Below are 15,153 nucleotides of genomic sequence, written 5' to 3'. Positions count from 1 at the left end.
AGTTAATGACATAAATTGAATGCTGCTATGGTTAGGTAGAATTGGAACTTAATACCGTTGCAGTTGGTTAAAGGTATAACTGACATATATTTTTAAATTTGACATGGCTGCATGACATTATGAGAAAGAAAAGAGACCTCCTAATTTTGAATTGGTAATACTTAAAAGTATTTGGGTGAACTTAGTTAAATTTTGTATGTTGTCCTTCTCAAATACAGTGTATTCCTTCTTAAAAGAATTTGCAATTAAGAGTACTGAGTGATGAATACTAATAATAAAAAGTCATATATATTAAGAAGATTGCTTTCAGGTATCAAAAAGGATAGTGTGAATTATATTCTGTAGCTCAGCTTGGAAGTCCAACTGTCACAGAGAGGCCTCTCTCATTGAAATCTCTCAGAAATAGACTGCATGCATATTTAACCCAATAGCTTTAGGCATTCAAGGATGGAGTAGGTGAAATCAAAAGCACCACATTCAAAATTATGTGTTGTTTGCTTGAATTTTAGAGTAATTTTTAACACAGATAATAATGTGGTTCAGAATTAAAACACACACATACATAGGTTTTGCTAGTTGGAGAGTTTCCATACTTGGGGGAGGGGAGGAGAAAATTGGTGCATTCAGTATATAACACGTGTAATGATAATAAAGTTGATTGGTCGAACTCTCTAGCTTTTTTTTTTTCTTTTCTTCCTCTTCCTGTAGAGTAGTTCAGCTGAGGGTGGAAGGGTTCTCCCCTCTCTTACACCCCTACTAAGAAAGCGTAGGTTGATACCATTTTTATTGTTCTGCTGGGGTGGGAAATAAACCATATGCTTTAGAATTTTGAATGGCAATACCAAAGAGAAAATTGAAGCAGGCTCTTCTTTCCCCCTTCGTACTGGACTTTGGGGTAGGATTATTCTTCCAAATGTTCTAGGAGACTTGATGTTAGCTTAAATGTTTCTACTCCAGGGCAGAGAGGCAGGTCAGGGGAAGAAATGTCAAGGGCTTCAGAGGCGTGTTGGGCTGAATGAAGTGTGGAGTGGGAAGCTTATGTCTGAAACCTACCCCTCCCCTGGATACCAGGCAAAAGCAATGAGAGTCGTAACCAGCTGATGCCGCTGCTGCTGCTTCCCGTTTCCAGGGTGAAATTTTCACAGCAGCTAATTCTAAAGGGAGGAAAAATCCCTAACCAGCAGCGGAAAAGATCCTATCACCCAACCCAAGCTATATAACCTTTTAGGCAGGCTTTTCAGAGAAATCCGCATTTTAAAAGCCAGCATTCACGATCCAAAAATACAGGACGAGAATCAGAGCTGGTATGAAAATCTGAAAAGCCTCTTTACACTCTGAGTGTTTGAAACGATCCGATGAGCATAGGAAGTGGCTGCCAACGCTCTGGCGGCTGCTCGTGCTGCCACCGCCGCTGCTGTTCCTCGCAGAGGGCTGGACAGAGCTAGTCCTGGTTTCAGCACCTCCGGCGCTGGACAGCTCTCTGCACGCTGCACCCGCCTGCTTGCTTTTTCCAAACACTCTCGCTTTGCATTACTGGAGATGCATCTAAATTACGTTCTGTTCAACAACAAGTAGATTTTTTTTTTTTTCCTGAACGGGAATTACAGTAGACGATTCTCTCAATTAAACTGCATTTTCTTCTTTACGGATTTGGCCGTCAGGCGTATTTATCCCGATCTCCCCCCCACCCCCCCCTTTGCAGGAACGAGTCTTTGGGAACGTGGTCCACCCAGGGATGTAAAACTGTGCTTACCGATGCATCCCATACGAAATGCTTATGTGATCGTCTCTCTACCTTCGCCATTTTGGCTCAGCAACCTAGAGAAATAGTAAGTAACAAAGGGAAAACAAGGCTTTAATGCAAAGGCAGGGACATTGTGGAGAGTGTTTCTCCAGGGAACTGCATTTTAAAAGGGGAAATGGAAAATGTTGCAGGGTGGCAAAATTGGGTTCGTCTCCTCCTTAGCTACAGTAGCTTGGTAAAATGAATTCTAGTTGGTGTGCTATAACTAAATTCTACTCAATTTTATGTCTTCTAACTTGAAATTTCTGCAGTATAGTTTTGAAGATGTACTCCATCATATTACTAATATGCTACAAACTTTCAAATAAAAATAATTGCAAACTTAACCTTTATTTTAGAACTGAAAAGGTGGTCCGGGGAATTTGTGAGAATACTGTTGGTAGTAGAATGAAGACCCCAGACACTATAAGCCAAACATATTGCATATCTGCATTGGATATTTTCAGTACAGGTTTTCTGAGGGTGTCCTTGGATATTTATTTAAAAAAAAAAACAAACAAATGAAGTTTTCATGAAAGCACGGACTGCCTGAAACTGTAAAATCATTCCTTAAAAGTGTCTAAGCTTGTAAAAAAAAAAAACTAGTTTCTGATATAAACAGATGCATAAACTGTCTAAAAGAAAAATAATATCCTCATCAACTCTATTTTGAAAAATTATTTCCAAAAAAATTGAAATGCTGAAAAATAATTATTAAGATGAATGTGACTTTCTGTCTAAATTTGGCCTAAATATGCCTCACTCTTCTTACTTATTTTGTTGACAAAAATACATAATATAATTTAATGTGCTTACCTAAGGATTGGAATACACTTGATGTTAAAGTGTATTTCTTCAAACTTCCAATATTAAAAATAAGAAAAACAACAGATCTCATTAGTTAGTATCATGTTAGTGTCTAAAGAAAGAAACCTCTCAAATCAGTGACTGCTTATAATCTTTATATTTGACTTAAAATATATAAGGCTTATTTGTCAAGGTCATGTATTTAGGGACTGATACTAGTATTGTGAAAATTATCTTTGCATATTTTGTTAATAGAAAAAAAACCCACAAAATATGTTGTAAGTTCTTGCATTTGAAATTTTATTTTCTTCTATAGCCTTACAGGCCAAGCAAGTAAAATTAAATAAGAGAATACTTGACTTAGAAAAAGTTGTCAAAAGTCAAAAAGTTTGAAAATTTTTCAGTATCTAGGTATCAGGTTGGGGTAACAATGAGTTTTAAATGGGAAGATCGAAGTAAATTTTACCAAAAAGCATACTGTGACATAACTGGACTATAGTTGTTGAAAAAAAATGAATGCTGCTTCAAATTTCAGATAAAGAAAATTTAAGATGTGAATATTCACCAAGTTTTAGGTTTAGTTATTTATTGTAGAAAGCCATAGTGGGTAATATGCCATAATCAAGCATTTAAAACTCTAAGGCCTTTATTACTTCACAGTGGGAGAGAGGGGGGGAGCCAGAATTAGTCATTTTAGAGGTTGAGAATATATGAACAAAGTGGTTACTGGGTAATTATCTGGTAACTATAACAACTATATTGGCTGTTTTGAGTATTAGGTTAGTTTTGCTGAGTTTAGAAGTTATTTTCATTTATATAAAATCATCTCTCCTTTTTGTGTTTCTTTTGTTTAATTTACAGATCATGGAATCCTCTGGTACACCTTCAGTTACCCTAATAGTAGGCAGTGGCCTTTCTTGCTTGGCCTTGATCACCCTCGCAGTTGTCTATGCAGCATTATGGAGGTATGTAATCAAATAATGCACTTCAAATGGGATACTCTTATTCAGATTAAATCTGGCAATATGATAATCATTGTATCTCCTTTCTTTTTAATTTACTAAAAGAAGTATTCTTAGAACAAAGTTATAATTGCTGTGATTGAACTAGAATAAATGAACTCAATAATATAATAGTAATAATAATAAAATTACCTAATTTTCCTGTATGATGAGAAAATAAACAAAACACACACACTTTTCTTCCCAATTCAAATGATGGTAGCTTTCAACAAGTTGCTTACTCTCAAACAAGGTATTCTTATCTCCCCAAGTTCAGTCTGTTTTATTTATCCCAATTTCTATTGAGTTTGAGAGTTTAATTGGTGCAAAGTAATTTCTCTGTTATAGACATATGGTCTCCAAACTCTTAAGTTTTAAGCTTTAAATTTAAGAATTTAAACACATGCTTTCAGTATATCCCAGACAATGAGTAAATCTTCATATTATTAATGCATTAACATAATACCACAATGCTATTGGAAAGACCTCTTGGTTGAATATTTCCAAAAACTTCAGATTTGGACAAATTGGTTAAAGAAGTAAAAAATACATAAGCAAGGGGATGTGATTGGAAAACTTTGTTCTACAATGTTTGAAATTGCATCTGCTTGAGTGGTGTATGCAAATTTAGTATTTCTCTAAGATTCCTTCTATGAATAAAAATTAGACCTGTATATTTTAGACATTTTATTATATCTACTCACATATTGATAAACAGTACATAACCAAATGGCCAAACTTCCTGTTGTATTTAAAAAATATTAAGTGTGTGGGCAGCCTGGGTGGCTCAGCGGTTTAGCACTGCCTTTGGCCCAGGGCGTGATCCTGAAGACCCGGGATCAAGTCCTAGGAGTCCCATGTCGGGCTCCCTGCATGGAGCCTGCTTCTCCCTCTGCCTGTGTCTCTGCCTCTTTCTCTCTCTCTCTGTCTCTCATGAATAAATAAATAAAATATTTTAAAATAATAAATACTATTAAGTGTGAAACATTTTTATAGCCATCTTGATTATTAAAAATGTTTCAAAATGGTTATATTAGTAAATAGACAATTATATATTATTTCCTGAATATTTGCAATATTAAAATTGTAAAAGTAGCTAGTCCTTGTGTTTTACTGTTACTTAAGTTAAAAAACAACTCAGTTGAAGAAGTAATTATAATTTAATAAGGAAAGGTCATTTGATTTAACATCCTTTCAAAAAAAATGTTGTCTATTATATTGTTCATTCTTTTGAGGATAAGAATTAATTACCCAGATATTAAATTGTCAAAGATATTAAAATTTTCATGCTTCAAACAAAAATATGCACACATTCTTGTTCCACTGACACAGGAACATAATAAAGGTTCTTTGAAAATCTGAAAAAATATGACCAATCCCATGAAATGAAAGAAATGTTTGATCTATGCATGGCATTATAAATAATGGAATCCAGGCTTAAGGGGTCAGTCAAGTAGACATTGCCCTGGTATTGGAAGAGTAAAATGGACAAAGGCTAGGAAGAAGACAACTTTGTCTCCCACAACTGGCTAAACTGCACTTTTTGGGAAATGAGGCAGTGTTTAATGGCCAGGATAGTAAGTAATCTCAATAGTCATAATTCATACTCACTGAAGTAATTACAACTAAGTTCCATTTCTTAATACTTAGGATTCAGGTACCAATTTTACCTTTTTTTCATCCCTAAATACCTATAGCTAGCAGTAGCACAAACACTGCCAGTATAAATGATATATAAGGAAGCACAAAATTAATTAGTTCATAATAAACTTTTCTTTAATCCAGAAAATCCAGAGAAATCACTTACTAGTCTTCTAAGAATTATCCAAACATCTGAAAGGCTCTGTTAGTATGTGAAACTGAGAGGTGTAGAAGAGAGTACCAAGAAACAGCATAAATTCTGATTCCTAGTATTTAGTGTCTAATTAACTCATTCCCTATAAATAGAAGAATTGAAGTAATATTAATAATTTTATAGAGGTTCCAAGATTCCTAAATTATTAAGTGAATCTTGTAGCATGATGAATTTAATAAATCTTATAAACATAAAATTTATCTTGTAACATTAGTGTATGGTATTACTCTATGGTAATACTCATGTTAGGATCCTACTGACTTTTTTCTAATTAAAAAGTTTAAATTTTCCACAAATGAGTGAAACCATATGAGAATTGTAATATATGTTGGCTGACTGAATTTTAAAAAATGAAAAAAAATTAAATTTTAAAATTTTCTGATTTATAAAATGTATGAACATCAGAATTATTTTATATATAATGTAGTATTTTGAAAATTGTTAATGTCTCTTATAGTTCATTAGAAATGTTCATCAAAAAGTTAATACACTAAGTTATGTCCTCTTCATCTACAAATATGTCTGTAGCGTTATATTATTACATAAAAGAGCAACTGAACATACCTTTTTAATCTATGTACTGAAATGATGCATTTACAAATTTTGTTTAAAACTTCAAATATGTTTATAAAAAGTTTTGGAAGTTGAGACATTTAATAGAAAATTTTAAGGCAATAATCTCACTCAATATAAATGAACAATAGAAATATCTAAAGATTCTTCAGAGTGGTTAGTCTGGGTCTTTTATCACCAAGATTTTCCTATTTACAGAGCAAATGATGTCACTGAAACCCTTTTAATAATGTTACTTCTGTGCTTGTGCTGTCATGAAACCACTAGTATCATATAAAGGGTCAATTTTGTGCAGCCCTTCAACTTTTTGTTACATCTCCCAGTCACAAAAGAAGAAACAACTTAATATTTGATGATGTCTTTAGCTTCCCAGTGTGTGGTTTATTATATTTTTAGATACTGATGATGCAGGGACAAGGTTAAGCAACTCTTGAGGGCATTTTGTATTGAGAATTGACCTAGGTTATTCCTATTTGGATCTGTTTTGTGAAGAAAGGAAATTTTTTTATAATAAGAAATAGATTTTTGTATTTTATTCTTACTCCTGTTTTTGTTTTGCTTTGTCTTCTCAAATATGTGATGGAATGTGGGACTTCTCTCTAAATATTCTTCAAAGGCAGATATAGAGAAAGAACTTTGATAGATTTTATTTTCCAAAGAATGCCTCCAGATCTCTGGCACCCCACCTAACACTGCACAGTAAACACACGCCTGCTGTGGAAAGTGATTCCATGTACTAATACAAATTGAACAGTCTCAAATACACAGCAAGTACAAGTATGTCTTTTTGTTACTGTCAGTCAGTGATTTACCACAGGGTACAGTAAAACAAAATAACTGTTACCCTTTCAGGGTAAACAACTGGTAGAACATTGGATTCTGAGCAGTTGTCTCAATAGCTTACATTCTTGATGCACTTAAAAATTATATAGCAGACTGTATATAAACACTTCTTCATAAGGATAAAATATGGCAGACACCAAGTAATTTTCCAGCCTAATGAATTATCATTTGTGGGTTGGACTAATTTTTGGAAATGAGATTCATTTTTTTTCTTTCCTTTTTTTTGGAGCAGTTTGTTAGGAAAATAATAATATAAAGAGTAATAAATTATTTAAAAATATTTGAGTGTTTGAAATGGTGGGTGAGTGTTCATGGTTTCGTGGAAGTAATGGTTGCTTTCTAGTATACAAAGAGATACATGAGAATCTGTGTGGGATTTTTCCTTTTGGTTTCTATTGATTTTATATGATAATAAACATATATATAATGGTAATTATAATAATTGTTGTAGTTCCAAGAAATTTTATATTTTTAGTAAAAAGTATTATATTGATAGCAGATGTACAACCTTGACTCAGAAATGCCATGTTGTTCATACTAATGTTGAAAGAAAATTAAATTATCCTAAAGGACTCTAGAACATGCCATGTCACTATAAAATTGAGTCTCTAAGAATAATCTTTATTAAAAAAAATCGTATATTTTCTTCTATAAAGGATATATTTTAGAGATTCCTTTTCTGGATGAATTTTACCAATTTGCATAATATGGAATTCTTCATCTTTCTGTTGAGTTTTAAAGTTGGACACTCTCTCTCTCTCTTTCTGGCTAGGTACATACGCTCTGAAAGATCTATAATTCTAATTAACTTCTGCCTGTCTATCATCTCATCCAACATCCTCATACTGGTTGGACAGACTCAGACACATAATAAGGTATGACTGGTAGTTATTCTATTTGTGTGTTTATGTTTTGACATAAATTTATTATTGATAATCTAAACATTCTACATAAAATGAACTCTGACAATTATTCTTTTAAATAAAATTATTTCATTAGTTTTTAAATAAAAGTATTGCCTAATCTAGACCAGAAATACATTCCTTGGCTTAATTTCCTGGGGATTGAGAGGCTGTTTGTAATAGTAAAGATATCGTTATTAAACATTTTATCAAAGGTCTGTGAGTTCAAAGTTTTGGAACATCAAAAGCACAAATTTTGATTCATTATCCTAATTGTAAATAGAATTGCCTGGGTTTTGGTCTACTTTATTAACACACTGATTCCTAAAAGTCAACTATAAATTGCTTAAGAGTATAACATAGATCATGAAAATCTACCCCAAAATTGTCTGTTGGCAACAATTGAAGAGAGTGCTAGGTAAAAGCAACACTAGATTTAATGCTTTTCAAAAAGTTTTACTTCACCAAAAACCATTTTGATATTCAACCAGTACTGAGATCCTTGAATTGCATAGTCACTTTGAGCAGTATGTAGAAATATAGGTCCCATTCATACAAATTGAATTGAGTTGAAGGACGATGTTTTTTTCAGAAATGACTATCAGCTTTCTTTATTAAACTACTCTGAATATAAGAACCCCATACTAGCAATCTTAAATTAATTTAATGCAATCTCAAAGGAATTCTGGTAAACATTGCCTTGATAACATTTGCTGATTAATCTGGGCCTGTTTTCTCAACTTTTTTATTGTCAACTACTAAAGCTAATAGTTGAACTTCCTTTCTTTCCCAGAAGCTGTCATTAAAAACAAACAAACAAACAAAAAAAAAAATTGAATGTACTTTTCAGTAGGTTCTTTTGATAAATTAGATATATGTAGAACATATCAATGTCAAGAATTATGGATAGTCTATTTTGCTAACCTGTGCTCCTAAGACAGCTGATTACAGCCCAAAGAATCTGATTTTGGATCTGGGTAGTTAGGGCCTAGGAATCTGCTTAGGTGATTCTAAATGAAGATTTCTTCTTGAACCATATTGGTCTAGGCCAGAGGGAGAGCCCCAGTGAGAGTTAACTAACCCTGAAGGACCAAACAAAAACAATTAAAAACCCTACCTTGTAAAGGGCCCTGTGGAAGTAAAAAGAACTTTCATGTATTTGAATGTTTTTTTTTCCTTTTTATGACTATGTATCATAATTTTTTAAAAAAAATTTAAATGGGAAAAGGAAGAAAGGAGAAAGATGAAAGGTTGAGAGCAAGATGCCAGCAGGAATTAGAAGAGGAAGAAGAAATGGACAAAATAACCAACAGCAGAGAAAGTGGGAGTCAACACTGGCTCAAGCTAGGAAGGAGAGGGGAAGAGAGGGGAAGGAAGTAGAGAGGGAGAGAAGATGAGACTGTAAACCCTTAGGAATTACTAAATTACTTATCTCACTCACCCTTACTTTTTTGGCTGTTTACCTGGGCAAGGCTTCACATCTCTTAGAAAGGCCCATTTGCTTGTTAACACCTATTCACAATTCTTGAACTATTTGTTTTGGAACTCCATGCAGAAAAGAAGAGCTTTTCCTCATGAGGTAGGATTATTTATTGGGTCTGGAAATCAGAAAAAAATCAAACTAGAGTTAGCTCAAGCCCATAGTTAGTTTTTGTTTTGTTGGTTGTTTTTTGTTTTTTTCCCACCAAAAGCCCCTTTTTTTGTCATTGTTTACACTCCAAACACTCATTACAATATGGAAAACTACCTGATCTTCAGTAGGAAATATGCTTTTAAGATTGTTTCATAGTATATGGCAAAGTTTTTACAAATTCTAAGCCAGATGATCAAATGGTAGAATTTTTCTCAAGGTTAATTACATATTAAAGTGATTATTGTCTAAATCATTCCTGTCCAATAGAAATATAATGTAAGCCACAAAGGCAAGTTACATATGCAATTATAATATTTTATCAGCGACATTAAAAATGAAAAGAAACAGATGAAATTAATTTTAATAGTATATGTAACTCGGTATACCCAAGAGATGACCATTTTAACATATAATTAATATTTTTAAGTGTTATTGCAATATTTCATAATATTTTTAAGTCTTCAGAATTGATGTGTATTTTATACTTACAATACATCTCAAGATTTAGACTAGCTACATTTCAAGTGCTCACTGACCACATGCAGCCAGTGACTACCATATTATACAGGTCTAATTTGTAATAGTATTCAGAAACTGGTCTCAAGAAATTACATTCTTCTTGGCCAGTTTGCCTTTCCTAGCCTTTCAATGTTGTTATTTTCATGGAGATGTCTTTTTGATATTTGCAAATATTTTGAGTGTCAAAGACAAGACAAGTCTAGTTTTACTTTTCTGATTAAAAGAAATAGCTGGTATGGGCTTAGAAAAAAAAATAGTCTCCCCAGGTAATTAACTACACAATAGATTCCATGTGGTTTGGGGACCATAGTAGTTCTGTTCCAGATAGCCTATGATAATTTTTGCTGCTACAGTTATTGATGCTTATGGGGAAGAGCTTTTGGGAGGGGGTAGCAATGATGAGAAACTGAGAAATTATTGATTTTCTCTTATGCTATGTTAATTTTGCTTTACTGGCTCTGAATAGATGATTCTGCAAGCCTAGGACAATTCACTAGCATTGTGACTAGAAGGGAAAAATGTGAACGCTGGGATTTTATTTTTAGTCATGTTTAACGATATCAAATTTATGGGGAAAAGAATCATATATTTTATCACTAAATTCATCCTACTTCATTTTATATGTGAAATAGCAGTATATGAAAGCTATACCTGTCTGACTACATTTGGGATTAATGATTTAAAAGAAAGAGAAAATACAAAATGTATCATCTGTATAAACGAATGATCAGTATAAACTCCAGGAAAGTATTTTAAAAAGGCAAAATATTGATCACTGGCTACAGTGTGTAGGACCCCATTGCTGCTGTGGGCATTTTATAATTGATCAGAATTCTATCTTTGACTTCCTTAGTAACTTTTGATTGATGCTTTAGTATTCCACATTTGGTAAAATAGAAACACATGAGAGTACTTCTTGATGAACAAGTTATTTGGTACTACCTCTGAGAGTTGTCCTGGTTAGTTTGTGTGAAAACTGGTATTTGGTGCTGATATCCAGAGTATTTTTGAAGTGTCATATTGGGGTCTTTCTCTGAACTGCTTGTTGGAATCTAATTGACTCAATTATCTCACTACTGAGTATTTCTTTTGAATTAGGATAGAAACAAGCTGAAATAATTTATTGTTTAATGTATGAGGTATTCAAATCTTTAAGCTATTGAGTCAATCACTAATAGCAAAATAAGGAATCAAATGTGGTTTCTTAAATCTCTCATAATACATTTAAAAATTTAATGATAAATTGCTTCATTATATTTCAAACTCTCTCATAAAGGGTCATTGCCCTTGGATATCTGTGTAACTTCAACCCTGGTTGAAATGTTCATATATCACTGAAATGTGTTTGTGAAGACTTTGTGAAGAACTATGCAATTTTTTTTGAACCATATAAACTATTTTTGGTCCTACTGTTTTGCAGAAAACAAAGATTATTTTGGAAACATATTGAGAGTATGCTTTTCTAAATCACAAAATATATAGATGCTTCTTTCTAAAAGACTTTGAAATGATTTATCATATTAAAAACTTCATAACATGTTTTTTAACTGATGGAAGCCAAATTTGGCAAATCTCTCTCTCTCTCTCTCTCTCTCTCTCTCTCTTTTTTTTTGTTAGACAATAGTAGCCACCCAAGAAGTTTGAAATGCGGAGATAGCTTCTTTCCCACAAAGAAGCTATCAGATTATAATGAAAGAACATCAAGTCCAGATTCTATCACACAGCTATATATTTTTTTAGATAAATACTTATTAGCATATCAGGAAGAAACCTGTTTTATAAACTCAGTGAAAATCCTAAGTCTTTGACATTTTAGATACTTTGACCACACTTTGTGTGCAACATTCACTTGAGGTAAACATAGCAACACTTTTGAAGCAGTCTTCTAGGCCCTTTAGTGAGCATGATGCAATCAGAAATCCACCTACTCTAATGTCTGGAGACAGAATAATGAGATAAAACTGTGGGTCCCATCTCTAAGACATGCTGGATATAGGATTCAATGAAATCTTTCATAGAGTTACATCAAGAGTAAGAAATGTTTAATTATATTAGCTAATCCACATATCCCTAAGCCTTTATTTTAATCAAAGGGAGCCCATTAATACATCCACAATAGTGATTAACCAGACACGAGTTCATCAATAAAGACCAACCTTTTATAGTCATTTTGATAAGTAAGCGTTGAGTGTGGACAAATCTACCTAGATCAAAAGGACTTGAGTTGCCACCTCTGGAGGATGGCCATTTTGAATATAGTGCCGGCTGACTACCCTGGTGTGTGCATTCCTGGACAGCTCCTAGATTCAAAGGTTACACTAACTGGCACATATATAGTATCATACTGAGAATACCAAGTGTTATGAAATAAATTATAAGCATCCTAAAAAGGCATCCTAAAAGTTAAGTATTTAAAAAATAATAGTCAACTGTGAGAAGGCAGTTAGACACTATCTTTGGTCTTAAGAAACCCAACACAAGTTCTCATTAACATATCAAAGGAAGCTTCTCAAATTATTTCAGATGGGTAAACATTTCCTTAGCACTATTTAGTAGGAATTTAACCCATGTTTCTTGGTGTATAGACCACTGAACTACATAATGAGCTATGTCTTTTAACTCATTCTTACTAAAAATATAAAAATTCTCTATGTTGGGACACTTTTTAAGAGTCAGCACTCTACAAAGTGTTTTTTTTTTTCCTTCATCTCATGCTTATTTCCCTTTTATAAAATGTTGTTTTTGTTCTGTAGTTTGTGTAGAGATAATTAATAAAGATAGGCCAAACTAAAAGGCAGTGGTCATTCTAATGGAGGATGTTTTTGTGTTGTCAGGATTATGAGTTTTTTTTTAGAAGTAAAATCTTAAATTTGAATACCTTTAATTAAGTGAAGCACCCTGTAATGTACCTATTTCTTGCATGACTTTTTTTGCTGGAGGCCCAAATTCTTCACCCATTTACCTACATGTCTGGCCTTTGAATGTGTATGTGTTCAATATCTGAGCAGAAATATTGAACATGTCTTTTCAGCTACCCGTTCTTCCCCTCCTGGTATTCTCTGAAATGTTCTGCCCCTCCTCTTGAGATTCAGTGCTCTGCATACTTCCTTGAAGATAACCATCTCTTGGGTGGTGATGTTTGAACAGGCATTTTAAGCCAGATACACCTAAGTCCCTACCCTAAGCTTGCCACTTCCTAATTATATGATCTTGATTATGATACTCAGTCTCTCTGGACCTTAACTTCTTGTTAATGCTTACCTTATAGTGGTGTCGTCAAGGTAACATGAGATGGTACCTATCAGCACTTTAAAGCACTCCTTAAACAGTATCTGTGATTATGGTGATGATGATAATGATGATTCCCAGGTGTGTATCTGATTTCTACTTCTCTTCTGAGCTTCAGATTTCCTCTTGTCCAATTTTCTGCTCACTGCTAAATTCACCATTTGTATCCCTGCCTCACAATCCAACACATTATGTATAAATTGAACATGTTTCCTGTAGGCTCCAATCCAGTTACATAAGCTGAGATTGTGAGAGTTAGCCTTAATGTCTCCTACCTCACATATTAGATACAATAAGTCATCCCCACTGTGCCAGTTACACCATCACATGCTTCTCAAAGCCAGCTTTTTCTTCTGTCAGATACTAATTATCTTCAGTGGTCTACCACTTCCAGCATCATTAAACATACTCTCTACCTTGTGGGCCAAGTCATGGAGTGAAAATTCAAATCTGACCACTTCACTTCCCTATGCATTTGTTGCTGCTTTCTCACCTCCTTATTGAAGTGATTTTCAAACTGCTCAGACACAAGTAGTGAAAAATGTTTTATTTATCTATAAAGGTTTCTATTCACTGATTTTCTTGCAGTAATATATTGGGGCTCAGAAATAAATTTTATTGAGAAAGATTCTGTAGCTTATAAAACTTGAGAAACCTTAAACATGACCTATGCTGACCTCTCCATTCTCATTCTGTTTTACTGACTTTTGTCACACTAGCAACATCAAGCTGCTTATACTTTATCAAAATTATTTTATGGGTTATTCTTCCTTGCTACCCTTGCTGCCCTGAAGCGCTATTACTCTCCTCCACCCCACTCTATTTCCCAAACATCTTTATCTGGCTTATGTTCATTCTCCTACACGGCTTGGTCCTTTCTTGTGTAGGAAACCCTTCTCTACCTTCCACTCTTAGGTACACCATCTTTGGCATTCCATAATTTCCAGTGCATACTTACAATCTCTTATTATATTATTCATTTCTAACCAGACTATACTTTTCTTAGGGTAGGGCTGGGTTACATGTATTCTTAAATTTATTGCCAAAATATAGTCTGAGTACATAAAGTATATAATATTTACCAGATGAATGAGTAAACACATTTGTTTGAGTCCATCATTTGGGCCTATACCTCCAAAGCTAGTAGTTGTAGTTAGTTGTATAAAGATTAGGATTTCCCACCATAGACAGGATCTAAGAAATATGTTGATAAAGACTATTTTCCTGGTGCCTGTTCTGAGCTCTAAATGATTGATGGCATATTTAATGGTGATCTGATTCCTGAGTTTTAGTTAAGAAGACTCTGAAACCTAACAAATGTGAAACTTCTCACTTGATAAGTCATGTAAAATAATGTTCATAATCTTCAAAAGAAATGTACTTATTCATAATTCCTCTCATAGAACTCATTTCCTGCCAATAATGTCCCAAATGTATGTTTATTATGTCTCAAATGTGTGTGTGATCCTAATGGCTGAAGCTAAAGCTTCCTATTTAGATTTATTAAAATCTAATTTATTGACTTGCTATGATGTTTGTAAAAGGATTTGAATGTAATAAGCTTATGTGTGATTCATTTGAGTCCATTTTGAAGTATCTTACTAACTCTGCCAAGGTTCTTCTAGATTTCTGAAAGCCTTTATCTAACCAGAGAACAGAATGGTTGGTTAGTTTCCTGATTTTCCCAGAATCCCAGCAATGAAGGATTATTTTGTTCACAAAGTGAGAGTGAGCTTTAACTTTCTTAGCCCCTGATTATACATTTCTAGTTTTGTGTGGTAGAAGTCAAAGATTACATTATCAAAGTCAATTTCAAAATAGAGCAAAAGATCAATATGAAGGATTGGTTTGAAACAAGCAAAGAAAATGAAAGTGGAATTATTTGACAATAAGGAGTTACTAAAATGGTTTGAGATATCAGGAGCCAGATAACCCTGAGTGCCAGTTTA

The 15,153-nt window shown here is 33.5% G+C and overlaps 1 protein-coding gene across 4 annotated transcripts in view; it reads left to right on the top strand.

The window, feature by feature from the left end:
- ADGRB3 (adhesion G protein-coupled receptor B3) overlaps nucleotides 1-15,153 on the top strand; it is a 708,089-nt gene that overhangs the window by 550,489 nt on the left and 142,447 nt on the right. For all 4 annotated transcript variants that reach the window (XM_041773111.1, XM_041773116.1, XM_041773103.1 and 1 more), the window contains 3 exons: nucleotides 1,703-1,829; nucleotides 3,452-3,555; nucleotides 7,635-7,737. In XM_041773111.1, coding sequence (XP_041629045.1) covers nucleotides 1,703-1,829; nucleotides 3,452-3,555; nucleotides 7,635-7,737 — 334 coding nt within the window. The remainder of the gene's footprint in view (nucleotides 1-1,702; nucleotides 1,830-3,451; nucleotides 3,556-7,634; nucleotides 7,738-15,153) is intronic.

This window comes from Vulpes lagopus, chromosome 1, assembly GCF_018345385.1.
Source record: "Vulpes lagopus strain Blue_001 chromosome 1, ASM1834538v1, whole genome shotgun sequence".
Taxonomy (NCBI): domain Eukaryota; kingdom Metazoa; phylum Chordata; class Mammalia; order Carnivora; family Canidae; genus Vulpes; species Vulpes lagopus.
The sequence above is the reverse complement of the archived record's forward strand: the minus strand, read 5'-3'. Positions and strand labels throughout refer to the sequence as shown.